At 37.0% G+C, this 12,687-nt stretch overlaps 1 protein-coding gene across 2 annotated transcripts in view; it reads left to right on the top strand.

The window, feature by feature from the left end:
- The window catches only part of SPTLC3 (serine palmitoyltransferase long chain base subunit 3), an 83,617-nt gene that overhangs the window by 18,166 nt on the left and 52,764 nt on the right, over nt 1–12,687 (top strand). The window contains exon 2 of one of the 2 annotated variants that reach the window (XM_075749766.1): nt 12,023–12,211. In XM_075749766.1, coding sequence (XP_075605881.1) covers nt 12,023–12,211 — 189 coding nt within the window. Of the gene's footprint in view, nt 1–12,019; nt 12,212–12,687 lie in introns of both variants that reach the window. The other variant, XM_075749765.1, reaches the window with a different exon arrangement.

Here is a 12,687-nt window from a genome sequence, read left to right as displayed (position 1 = left end):
ATAGAGATAATGGGGGGTTTGTGTGACCACAAGAGAAGAAAAAAGTCTATACAGTCTTTGTTAGCCAGAACTTTGTTCACTGATTTGTAGTGTGCTGAACAGATTTAAGTTCTCCAAATATGGACAGTTGCTAAAAGCCAGAGTCATGTTAATTTTAGTTCAGTTTTAAACAGAAACTCTGTATATCTACTTCCTTCTTCCAGTATCCATGGTTTAGAAGTTCTCTCTATCTACTTGCATTTCACTCTGTGCAAAATATGTACCAACTATTTTCAGAGTGCTCAATCTTTTCTGTTCTGTGTTTCATGTCATGGTGAGGTTTCTGAATGTAAGGTAAATTTGATAAATAGGTAATAAGTCTTAAAAGTATTTCCAGATGTCATCTAGTCTATTTCTACACAACAAGGCAGACTCAGTTTTATCCAGGGTTAGTTTTATGCTAGAATATCTTGAAGGCTATTCTGGAACCTCTTACTCCATAAGCTCTCCCACTCTGTTTTGGGATTTTGTTAAGAGACTGACAGCTCTGCTTTCTGACATCTTTTGCTAAACAACATTACCTTTGACTATATGTAAAATGTTCCTGACAGAGGTTTGTTTACATCCATCTTAAAGACCTCCATTGCTCTACCTTCATGTTTAACTGCTTTTATCAGCAGAAAGTTCTTTCTAGTTCTTTCTAGTAGAAAGTTGTTTCTAGTAGAAAGTTCTTTCTAGTATCTGATTTAGATCACCATGGCTATGATTTAAGCATGTCCATGCTTGCCAGAGCATAGATGATTATCTTCCTCTTGCAGTTACTGTTCACATGTTTGAAGACTCATAGGCTGACAGTCATCAGAGTTTTCTCTTGAATTTCAATTGAAATTCTTTCATTCTTTCCTCATCACACCAGACTTTATGCTTTTCTTCCCAGCTGTCTCCAGTTGGTTAATCTCTTCTTTCTCAAAAAGCATTGCCCAAAGCTGGATGGAGTGCTTCAGCTGAGACCTGCATACTGCTTAGTAGCACTAGAGTGGTTTGTCCTTTTGCCCTAAACATTATTTTCTTAAGAGATGGCTGTTTTTTTCTTAACTCCTTTAACTTTAATATTGCTTCCTATAGAGTTTCCTGCTATTTCTGAGTGAAGTTGTGCTCTCCTGAAACCTGTTATTCTGCTGTTCCATTTCCTGCTTTTCCTAAATCCCTTGATTTCTATCATTTTATGATCAGTATAAATGAAAACTTTGAGTTAAGATACCCTAATGTCTATTTAAACTGCTTCCAAGGTGCAGCAATGTTTTGAGTATTGTTTTTTAATTTTCCCCACAGCAATATGGGAAGAAATAACATTGGAGGTAAGACAAAGGCTTGCAAAATGTCCACAACTCTTTTTTCCCTTGAGCAATGTGTCTAATGAAGCCTGATTTCATCTTGTTTTGTGTCCAGCATCTTCCACCACCCCAGAACATCCCTGCTTGCCTACCACATCCTTGCTTTCCAGATGGACGAGAGACAGAATGTGTTGAACCTTGCTCAGAACTATGTAGATGCTGGCTCGCTGGTCATTATGCTTGTGTTTGTGTGATTGACCCCAAGAATGGCTAAAGAGCCAAGTTATTGCTGTCTTTCCTTCAGCACATGGGTTTGGATCTCATTGCACTATCAAGGTCAGATTTTCCTGAAGCTTTCAGGAAAGTTCATGTCTTGAAGACCTCTATTCTTCCATTAGATTTGATTGAAATTGGTCTATGAACTCAAAAGCTACTAGGGGGGTACTTGCCGACAGAGGTAACATGAGGGCATACACTATTCCTTTCTTAGACAACAGGTTGAAATTGTTCAAAGGCTTATTCAACTGACATTTTCCTTCTTGGTGTGTGTTTGAAAAGGTGTCTGTCTTTGAACCAACAAAACATGCTTCAGTCACCCCTTTCCTTCAATATTCTGGCACCTGATTTCTGTCTTTTGAATTTCTGGTGTGTTTCTTTTTCCTAATCTTTATCTTTTCAGCCAAGAACCACAGCCTTTAGGTGTTTGCCTCCAGGTAGACATGGATCTATTGATGAAAATTAGTACATGGCAGGGTGAGGACTTTCATTTTTGTTCGTACCTAGACTGCTATAAAAGCTGAGGAGAACATTTATTTAAGGGTGATTTCTGCAAACCTGATAGTTACAGAAGGTTGGGATGAGAGAAAGCCAGCCATTCTCATCTTCAGTGTTATGACTTACATAATTACTGGAACAACTTATAAAGAGTATTCCAAGGTATGATGTACTAAAAAAAAAATAAAAATATCTTGTAACAATTTATTTCTAGATTCTTTTTTATTAATCATCAAGCAATTGAAGTAGAATACAATTATTTTGTTTTGAGCTCTCAGATTGAATTAGCCAATTTAATAATGGTTAATGAATATCATTACAATTAAATAGACATTAAGAAGTCATTGAGGTGCAGATCATCTTTTCCAGTTGTACAAGGCAGAAATTTAAATCAGTGGGAAGAGACAGCCTCTTGCAGAACTACTGTACCACTTCTGGGATCCTGGAGGAGTCCGCCAGTGAGTTCTTCATAGGTGTAGATGTGGGCATTACTTAGTCATAACAGATCGAAACCACCTTTTCTTGATAATTTCCAAACAAAAAAATAGCTAGAGAAGGATGTTACTGATTCTGTAGTTTTAGATGGGGGGGGGGGGGGGGGGGGGGGGGGGGGAGGGGGAATCTAAAGTAATTGGTTGTCAGCTGTTAAAATACATAGCTTTTCTGCATTAGGGCACAAGTTGGTGAATCCAGGTTACTCTCTAAACTTTGTTGTCCTCACAAGATAATTTGAGGATAGGTGGGTTGCGGCCCTTATGTTGTTAAATGGTGCACTGATTTGATCACGTATGCCAGTTCAGATGCTGGCTTTGGTATAGTCCATCTGACTTTAATTATGCTATGGGCACTGCTGCCAAGTTGCCTAACTATTGTTTAAATGAATTCCTGTCGTCTTGCTTAAGACAGCTTCTCTTGTGTTTGAAGGTGTCAGGCTATTAATTTTCTCAACTTTATTCCCACTATGATGTGTTGTGAAACACTTGGCACATTCATAGGATGGCTGTCTCCCTCATCTTCCTCAAATTCTTCTGTCCTAAAAACCTATGTGCTATACAATAAGTGAGTTTATTCTGAATGTCTTTTTTTTTCCCTAGGAGTCTTTTTTGATGCTTAAGTCCTATCCTAGCTCAGAGAAGGACCTTGTCTACCCAGATGGTCATATTCCTACTGAGTTTTTAATTCCCCTATCTATAAAACTAGCAACACAAATCCTGATTGCCTTTTTTCCAGCTGTTCTTGAGAAATTCTGCTTTCCCCATCATTAAACTGGTAAATTTTTTTATTATGGTATCTCATATCTCTCTCTTTGCTCTCTGTCCATGGTATGCCAAGAGATCTGGCTTTAAATATAATTTAAAAGTAGTTAATTACCTTGGAAGAGATAGCATAAATCCAGCTAAGACTCTGATTGCATTAACAAAATTGGCAATGATTTTCTCTGTTGTCACCTTTCTGAAATATGATACGATACTCCTTGCGATAATAGCAATGTCTTAGAGGGCACACTGTTTCAACTTAACCTGTGCATATCTCTCAGTATAACTAGAATAATGTGCAAATTATTCTAACAATACGCAACGTTCAGGTAGGAAGCGTGTATACTGAAAATTACATTTGTGATCCTTTCACAAGCGGCCTGATGTATTACACCTTCCAGAAGTCTTCCTCAAAACTGGTGGTGTCATCTCGGGAACTGATGATGGCCTGACACTGTTTCTGAAGTTTAAACACATTAAGCTTGTGATTGTATTTGGCATGATCCAGGAAAGTCCAGGGACGCATCCATTCTGATAGTGGATATGTGTCTCATTACTAAACTGTTTCCATTTGTCACCTGTATAAAATCCTGACCCTGTTTGAAACTGTTGTACTATATAATGGGAAAAGCTCTGAGATCCAATGATGATTCAGTTATGCAAGTTAATGCATAAAATCTGTCTGTTCATCTATACTGTTTTCTTCACAAGGGCATTTTGCAGGGAGAGCAATTTGATGCTAGTTAAAACATTTTCTAGTGTTCTTTGCAAAATCAGCATGTGGGAAATTGAGTTGGTGGATTGCTTCATGTAGATTTTAGCTCAGAATCCACACTGGACAAAATCACTAACAGTCTAGTTAAATCACCTCAAGTATCCTTCCGTTCAGTTACAGTCTTGATCCCAAGAAATATTAGTTTCTTATCAAAAATGTATATGAGATCCATAGAAAGAATTTCTAAATGCTAAATCACTTCTGGAAGAAATTTCCTGTGTTGTTAGATCATCGCTAGTGATGTGCAGAAACTGACAGCCTTTGAAGTGATATCACTTCATCATCGTCGTGTTTGTTTGTTTATACTTAAAGCCAAAGCCATAGGATTTGAATGAACAGGAGATATTCTAATGTAGCCACGCAGTGTGAATCTTGTAGCTTACTATAAGCTTTGGAAATAATAGCAAACGCTTGCTGCAACTTGATGCCATGAACTATGTCAGGATTGCTGTAACCTAGGTGTTTCATCCAGTTCTTTTGTCTGATTCAACATGCCTGGGTTTCTACTCTGTAATTGCTGTAAGGTTAGGAAATACCTTCTGGTGTTTGTAAATCTCTCTCTGGGTAGTGAACTTCATTGTTTTGTCTCCTTCAATTTGAAATTATTAAGATCATTCCTTCCTAGTTATGTTGATTTGAGTCCACTTTGAATTTTCTGGGAGCAATGACAGAGTAATAGCTGTATCAGGCATACATGTTCCTTTTTTCTTTCTAGTGTTTCTTGCTATTGCTTGCAATATGCAGATATAAAGCCATTGGGAGAAGAGTTTGCTATGCAATTTTTTTAATCTCCCACCTACTGTTTGATTTAAGTGCCTTAGTTAGTATTGGATAGTATTAGTATCTGTGATGGTTTATATTGCAATTTCTGAAAACTACAGTTCAAAGTTGTGTTTTCTTAGATTTTTGTCCCCATCATCACATTGCATTTTCGTGGTTTGCTGCTGGCATTTGCCCCAAGTCTGTGTGTGTGACTCTAATCTTCTGTGCTGTGAAGAGATGTATGTGGCTTTTCTTTTGACAAACACTGTAGTATGATCATTCTGCAATGTGCAGTTCTACTCGCAGAACTAAATTCATACCAGATGAAAACATGTGCTGATCTACAGGTTTTGCAAAAATTGCACACAGTAGACAGTTTACTTAATGGTTGCAAATAAACATTCATTGATGCCAGAATGCACGTTGCTTGTAGTCTGTGCAGGGCTAGAAATTCATATCCTGACATACCAGGCTAAGAGAATTCTTGAATGAATATAAACATCTGCATAAAAACTTACAAAACTATGACAATTAAATGTACACCTTCCAAGTTCATCTTTGTTCTAGTTTGGACATCTTGCCATTGCTGTCTCTAGAATTTACCAACTTCTTTTCTTCCTGAATGTTATTTATGAGTGAGTCTTCTGCATCCTCCCAACCTCCTATGTTGCACTCAGAAGTATCATTTTAGCATCAGAGTAAAGTGTTAGTCTGAAAATTATATAGTAAGAGTATTCTTTTCCTAATTATATAACAATGTTTTCTATTTAACAGTATATTTCTAATGTGCTTGTCATTCGCATCTGTATTTTCTTAGTATTAGTGTCATAGTTGGCATTGCAGGCCTTGATTATTTGGTGCTGAATGAATTTGTTACAAGGTGAATATGCTGGAGGTTCAGTTGTGCTCAACTGAAAAAATGATGCAAGCCTGGAAGGTGAAGATCCTGTCTTTTCATACCTTTGTTGGTATTTGCCTGTAGTATGCTGTCAATCTTCATACAAACCTCAAGTAGCAGAACTGAACAAGCAGCAGTTAATACTGTTTACAGGGAGCAAACTTTTCCCGAGTTGTTAAATTCTAAGTCTCTGACAAGTTCAGTAGCACATGGATTCCCAAGTTATTTTGAAGGTGTCTTATATTTCCTAAACCTTCTGGACAGTCTTGAAAATTTTACTTTTAGTCCTTATTGATTGCCTTGCTACCAGGTATATATTTTCTCTTGAAACTTCAGCAGAAATCAACAATCAGTCTAAACAAGGATTCTGCAGACACACAGTAATAAGAACTAAAGTTTTTTTTTTGCTTGGTTGCTATTTATAGTTTGTGTTGTGTAAAGATTATGCTTTCTTGTGGCTTTGTCACACTGCAAGAGGCTGCAACCTTCATTTTAGCACCTTCCAGACATATAAGTTTCACAACTATTTTTGATTTAAATCTTCTCTGTATAGCTCAATAAGCTATGAATTCCCCATGTAACCATTTTTGGTTTACATTTTAGAAGCTTAAGCCTGTAAGATCTGAAATGTTTTGTAACAGAAAAGAAACTGCATATTTAAAGGATATCATTGCCGGTAACTGAAGAGATTTGTGAAGTAATCTCAATTTGTGTCAATAGTATATTCATTATAAGAAACTTCTGGTTTTCATAATTTCAACTTCCTTTTTTCTTTTCCTGGGGACTGCGTGCAATCATTAAGATTCCCCTAGTGTCCAATAGATGCCTAGTTATGGTGGTTTTGGGAAAACATAATAATAATTATGGCAGTCAACCTGGTGGGTTTGCATAGAGCCTGACCATTTTATTCATTGAGACCCAGCCTTCTGGTGGCAATGATCCACAGGAGACAGAATTGCACATCAGCCACTTCAAACTGACTAGCCAGTGGCAAGCTCAGAGTGGGATTCAGCCAGATCATACCCTTCTCACGGCTAAAATGGAACCTTGCCTTATCCTATCTCCCCATCCCCAGCTTCTGCTCCAAAAAGGTACAGGCATCTTTAGGTCCTGTCATCCCCATGTGGCTCTCTCACACATGCTAGGACATCTAAAATCACCTACATTTAGGGTCTTGTCCCAGGTGCTTTTCTTCTAATGTTAGGGAGGAAACATCTGTTTAGAACAAAACCATCTGCAAGGAATCGGATGTTCCATCAGTGATTATCAGTCTGTTCTACTGTCAGTTTTTAGCTGTAGCCATGCACTGTCCTAATTTGGTCAAGATTTCAATGTTATCTTAAAATCTGGCAGTATTGAGCAAACGTGGCTATCACTTGGTTCACAGTTTTCAACACCTCTCTCTTGATATACATATCTGTCTTGGAAGCTTTGTGTAGATCAGTCATTGTTTTTTTAATAGATTGTATGCAACAACCTGATAAAATCTGATCCAGAAACGATGAAACATTCTTCTTAAACTGAGGGACAGTAAAATAAAGTTTCATCCGCTTCTGGATCAGATTTTATTCCTAGTGGGGAACTTATATTTAAAGACAAAGACTTTATTATTCTCCCAGTGGTTTTATTCCAAGGATATAGCTGTCTGCACCTACTGCTGCTGTATTGAAAGTGGCCAAAATAGCTCAAAAATATTTAATTAAGGAGAGGTTTCAAAAAGCAGATTGGGATTTCTGAATTTCTTTAGAGTTTATGTTGTCTCTACAGAACAGACTTGCATGAAAACGTGAGTTCTCAGGTCTCGGTTTCCTCGATGCAACTCCACTCACATAGGTTTACTCCTAACTTACACCAACATAAGTGGTTATCTCTTTGCTAGTAAATTACTCAGGGCCAGTACATAGGTTTAGTACTGTGATGCTATGTCTGTGCTGTTCAATTCTTAGTTCTCCCTTTGATACAAATCTGGGTCATGCTAGCTAGGACTATTCCAGAAGCTGCAGGACCTAAATGCAATGAAAAATTCTCTCCTCGCTTTAAGGGTAGTATGAACAAATATTTAGGTATTATTCATGCTATTGCATAGCTATCTTTTATTTTTCTTTGCTAATGCAAATATCATGTTTTGTAACTATTCCTAATAAAGATGTTGCCAGGAGTGTGCTTATTAGACTTCAAGATTAATTTGTGTTATTATTAGAGCAAGCTATTTTGATCAAGATTGTATGTCCATTATATTCAGTATTTTATACTGATGCCCATTCTAATAGCACTGTTAGATTTGTTGTTAGTGTTAATCTCCCTTTTAAAAACTGAAGACATTTAGGAGGGGATTCTTCATGAGGGGAGAGTACCAAAATACTTTGGGTAACTACGGAATATGGGGATCTAAAAGGTATTCCACTTAAGGCTGACTTTACTACACTGGCATCCCTCCTGTTGACTTCCTTGACATCACAATCTTGCCCAGGAATTCTCTCGTTGTGAATGTCTTACTGGAAACCAATCTGGAGCTGTGGTCTAAGGCCACTGCCAAATCTGTTAATATGGGTTCTCTATAACTATGTGCTACAGAGTTACAAGGCTGAGCTGCCAGTGTGACCTTTGGTACCAAGAGACTACAAGCAGCGTGATCTAATAAGCTAAGCAGACACTCAACACACAGAGGTTGCATATCCTGATTGTGCTTTTGATCTCTGAGAAATCAATGAAATCCTAGATTTGTCAAATTCCATGGCAAAACAACCATTCATTCTGAATTTTGTCTGTAGCCTTTCTGCATTTGGTGTCTTGACATTGCATTCGTAGATTCCTTGCGTTTGTGCCTGGAAAGTATACTTTGTGGCAGACTACTGAGAAACTATTTTGATTTGGAATGCCAGCTGAATTTTTAAAACAAGCCAATAGAATGTGGATTAGTATATCACAAAGGGTATTTACTCAAGATTTTTAAAGGAAGCCAAACATAAAATTGCTGAGTAACTCTGGGCTGCTGCTTAAGTTGGCCTTTTTGCCAGACAAATGGGGGATTACAAATAAGATACGATTTTTGAAAAGGTTACCAGGGAGACGCAGGGAATGGAGTACTCCAAGGATCTCTTATTCAACCTGTGCGCTCTCCCATTTTCACCAATGGTCTGGAAAAAGGGGTGAGGAGAAATAGGTGATCATGCAAATATCATGTTTTGTAGATTAAGATACTTCAGCTTGGGAAGAGAGAAGTGGAGAAGTCATTTAAGTACAGAAAATTATGAGCTGTGTAATTGGTTGAGTAGGAAAACTGAACAGACAGCGATAGTCAAAGTAAATTGTCAAATTGACATTATCAGGTAATTTTATAACAAAAAAATAAAATACTTTTTAAAAGATTAAATCAAATATAAAAATGCACAATTCATTTCTACATTATTTGTGGATTCAGAAATTATCATCAAATTCATATTTTTTCCCTGATGACTATTAAATGTGATAACACAATCTCAGGCTCATGAAATCTCAAAGTCACCAACTGCTTTAAGTTGGGAGAATATACTGAGGAAAGAGTCATTCTTTACTTTTTATTTTAGAATCTTTGCCTACTCATCTGCTACTTAGGATTGCTACAGTTGAGGTATGGAGCTAGAAAATGTACTTTCTACTACAGGTGCTATTACAGATAATAATATACTTGTGAGTGTACAATTCGGCAGAGCACCCAGTGTGCAACTAGTGTAACTAGTGATCTCTGAATCATTTCAGGCATTCATAGATCTGCTGTGTTTGATTTTTTGGTGCCAGCAACAGCTTAATTACATCTGCCTTCACTGTCTAGGTACTCTAAGTGCACAGTCTCCAATTAGACCTTTCTTCTCAAATAAAAGTCTATAACATGTAAAAAGTCAACAGTAATGTAATGCGAAATGGCAATTAATCATTCATCGACTGATCATTTAAGTTGGCTGAAATTATTGAACTTCCTCATGATGCTCAAGTCACCCGTACCCCAGTGCTTGAAGTGCTGCACAAAAACATCCACATTACCGCTCTCCAGAAGCAGCAAATCCACTTGTTTTGGTTATTCCAATCCTAAGGCTTAGTACTTTACTACTACTGATGCTGTTTACTACTAGCTATTTGTGTTAAGGATAGGTGACAGTGGTGTAGGTGATAACAGTTATGTGTTTAAATACATATGTCATACTGACTGCATAAAACAGCAGCAGCTGAAATGACAGTTCCACAACAAAAAAGTTTTATTGTGGAAGAACTTTGCAATGCAAGAGTCTGATATGAGATTCCCTGTTCCTCTACCAATAAGATACATAACAACAAAGTGTTTCTTAATAAAATTGATAAACAGAATTATCATGCTAATTCTATCCTCCGGGCTCAGGTGTATTATCGCACCATCACAGCTTGACAGGCTACAATGTCAACTGAGTTGCCATAGGTGACCATAAGTATGCTCTTAGCCCACGGCAAGTGTAAGGTAATACAACTGAGCTTAATCCTTGATGAAATACTTTATCTTGTTGTTGTGTGCACACAGCTGTTGTGGCTCACGTGAAATATGACTTGACCGTGTATTTAATTCATCCTCATTATATGTTTTTCATGGTAAATAGGTTGCCCTAAAAGAGCAATTAGCTTTAGGTACAAGTGCATGTGTAGCATTGCTTCAAAGGTCTACCCTCATATGGTGAGAGTCAGCCTTGCATTCTCATTCTTTCTCCCTTGCAGGGCAATACATCTTTCCAAAGTCTAAATGTGTTTCTGTTCAGCCTTACCAGCATTTTTTTCCTTTTTGGCTTTCCTTCAAGATCTTTATATTCTATCTTGTGCCCAAAACCTTTTTTTTTTTTTTTTTTTTCCTTCCCCTCCTTCTTCTCCCAAGAAAACTGTGAATCCAGGATTGGACAGCAAGTTACTACTGAAATAAAAATCATTTGAGCATAAAGGCATTTTAATGCAATATGAAGATCAATAATACTCTAGCTCTGACAAGTACTGTGAATTTGCAGTTGTTCTTAATATGATTATTCTATTTCAGCTTGCTGCATTACATAATTAGATAATCTACTTTTTTTTAGTTCATCCATCCCACAGGCAGCAATGTATTAATGGTATTTCTTCATATATTGGTAGTCTTGCTTTATAATATGCTCAAAAATGTATGTCTTGTGTCTTTTCTTTCTCTCTCTCTCTCTCTCTCTTTTTTTTTTTTTTTTTTTTTTTTTAAAGAGGGCACTATTTTTTCTGGATTACATTTTGTTATTTTTTAATTGACAGGTTGGCTATCACTAGACAGTAACTGTAAATGCCATCATATTTTGTAGAAATAAGGGAATTACCTCTCTTCCAAAGAATAATCTGATAAGCCTACTGAACATAAGTTGGTTTGAAAAAGATTGCAACTAAAAAACTTAGCTGCTTTAATTTGAAAATGTATTTTTTAGAATATTTTCAAGATTTAATGTTTTATCCACACATGGTTGTAAATTTCTAGAAGTTGCTTGCAATAGGGTGGCTAATTCCAACAAGCAGGGTGTCCGTGTGTGTGTCTTTTTTTTTCCTCTTCTTTGTTTCCTCTTCTTTGTTTCCTCTTCTTTGTTTCCTCTTCTTTTTTCTCTTTCTCTTCTTTTTTTTTTTTAAGTACCCTTAGAAGTACCACTGAAAATATAATTAAAAGTATTTGTCAAATTAGAACAGAAATAGAAGGCTGAGATCAGAGCTGTTTTGGATACTTCCTCAGATCTGAAGAACATCGTGGTAAAAGTACCCTATTTTAGACAGGTTGTGTTGTATATAGGTTAGTTGTTGCAATGAGTTACACAAGACTTCTAGAAGCAGAGTCGGGCGCAGTGTAGGTGAGTTTTTAATGCTGCCCTTCCCTTTTTATAGCTCTGTCTTGCAAGAACAGAGTATTGTGGTTTCCATTTAATCACTTTGGAAATAATTGTCCAATTACACAACAATACATTGCCAATCCTTTCATAAGTTTCACATGTTTCAAAACAGACAAGGGAGTGGTGTTGAAGACACCTGCAACTGAGGACATTGGTGGAGAGGACAGAAAATAGAAGATAGTTGTAGCGGTCAGTAACAACTGCAGTGTTAAGGTCCTCCTCTTCAGGTATAGGTTGCATCAGCTGGTACAGTGTGAGGTCTAAACTTCTCTCCTAATTTGTAGCTTATTGGAGAAAAACATTTGATTTGATGAGATGAAATGTATTAATCACAAGTTTTTGTTCTGTATTTTCAGAAGAATGGCATATCAAATGGAACTCTCTACAAAAAAACATTTATTGAGCACTTTGAACAGGCACCAATGTATGTTGCTGTTCTTACTTTCCTGGGTTTTGGAGTGGGAACAGTATTTGGCTACCTGCGAGATTTTATGAGAGCCTGGGGACTAGAAAAACGTAACGTTGCTGCAGAGAGAGAACAACAAAAAGTATGTACGAAAAAGAAACTATGTATCTAAAGCTGAGGGGTTCCCCCCCCCCCCCCCCCCCCCCCCCGCTTGCAAGTTATGTACAATAACCTACAGAAGTAACAAGGCAGAAAACTTTCATTTTAGAGAACAACATTGCATAGAGATGAGAGGAATGACACGTGCTGCAGTACAGTTAAACACATGTGTATGAATATGTACCTATGTATATATGTAAAATCATCATTTTTACCCAGAGAGATGTTCACCTTGTTCTAAGTGTCAGAAGACTCTCAGCAAAATAGAATCTCAGTGTATTAGGTCAATCCATAGAAAAAGAAAACTCAGAAATGCCTTATTGTTAAATATATCATCTCTCCAAATCTCTTAAACCCCCATTTTTTTTCTGTGCAGTTTGAGCCATCCTTTACAGTAACACCTGACATAATGGAGGAAAAATGCAAATAGTGTTACTGTTCCTCTTACAAACAAAATTC

This window comes from Balearica regulorum, chromosome 3 (assembly GCF_011004875.1).
Source record: "Balearica regulorum gibbericeps isolate bBalReg1 chromosome 3, bBalReg1.pri, whole genome shotgun sequence".
NCBI lineage: Eukaryota > Metazoa > Chordata > Aves > Gruiformes > Gruidae > Balearica > Balearica regulorum.
This window is presented reverse-complemented; position numbering and strand designations above follow the sequence as displayed.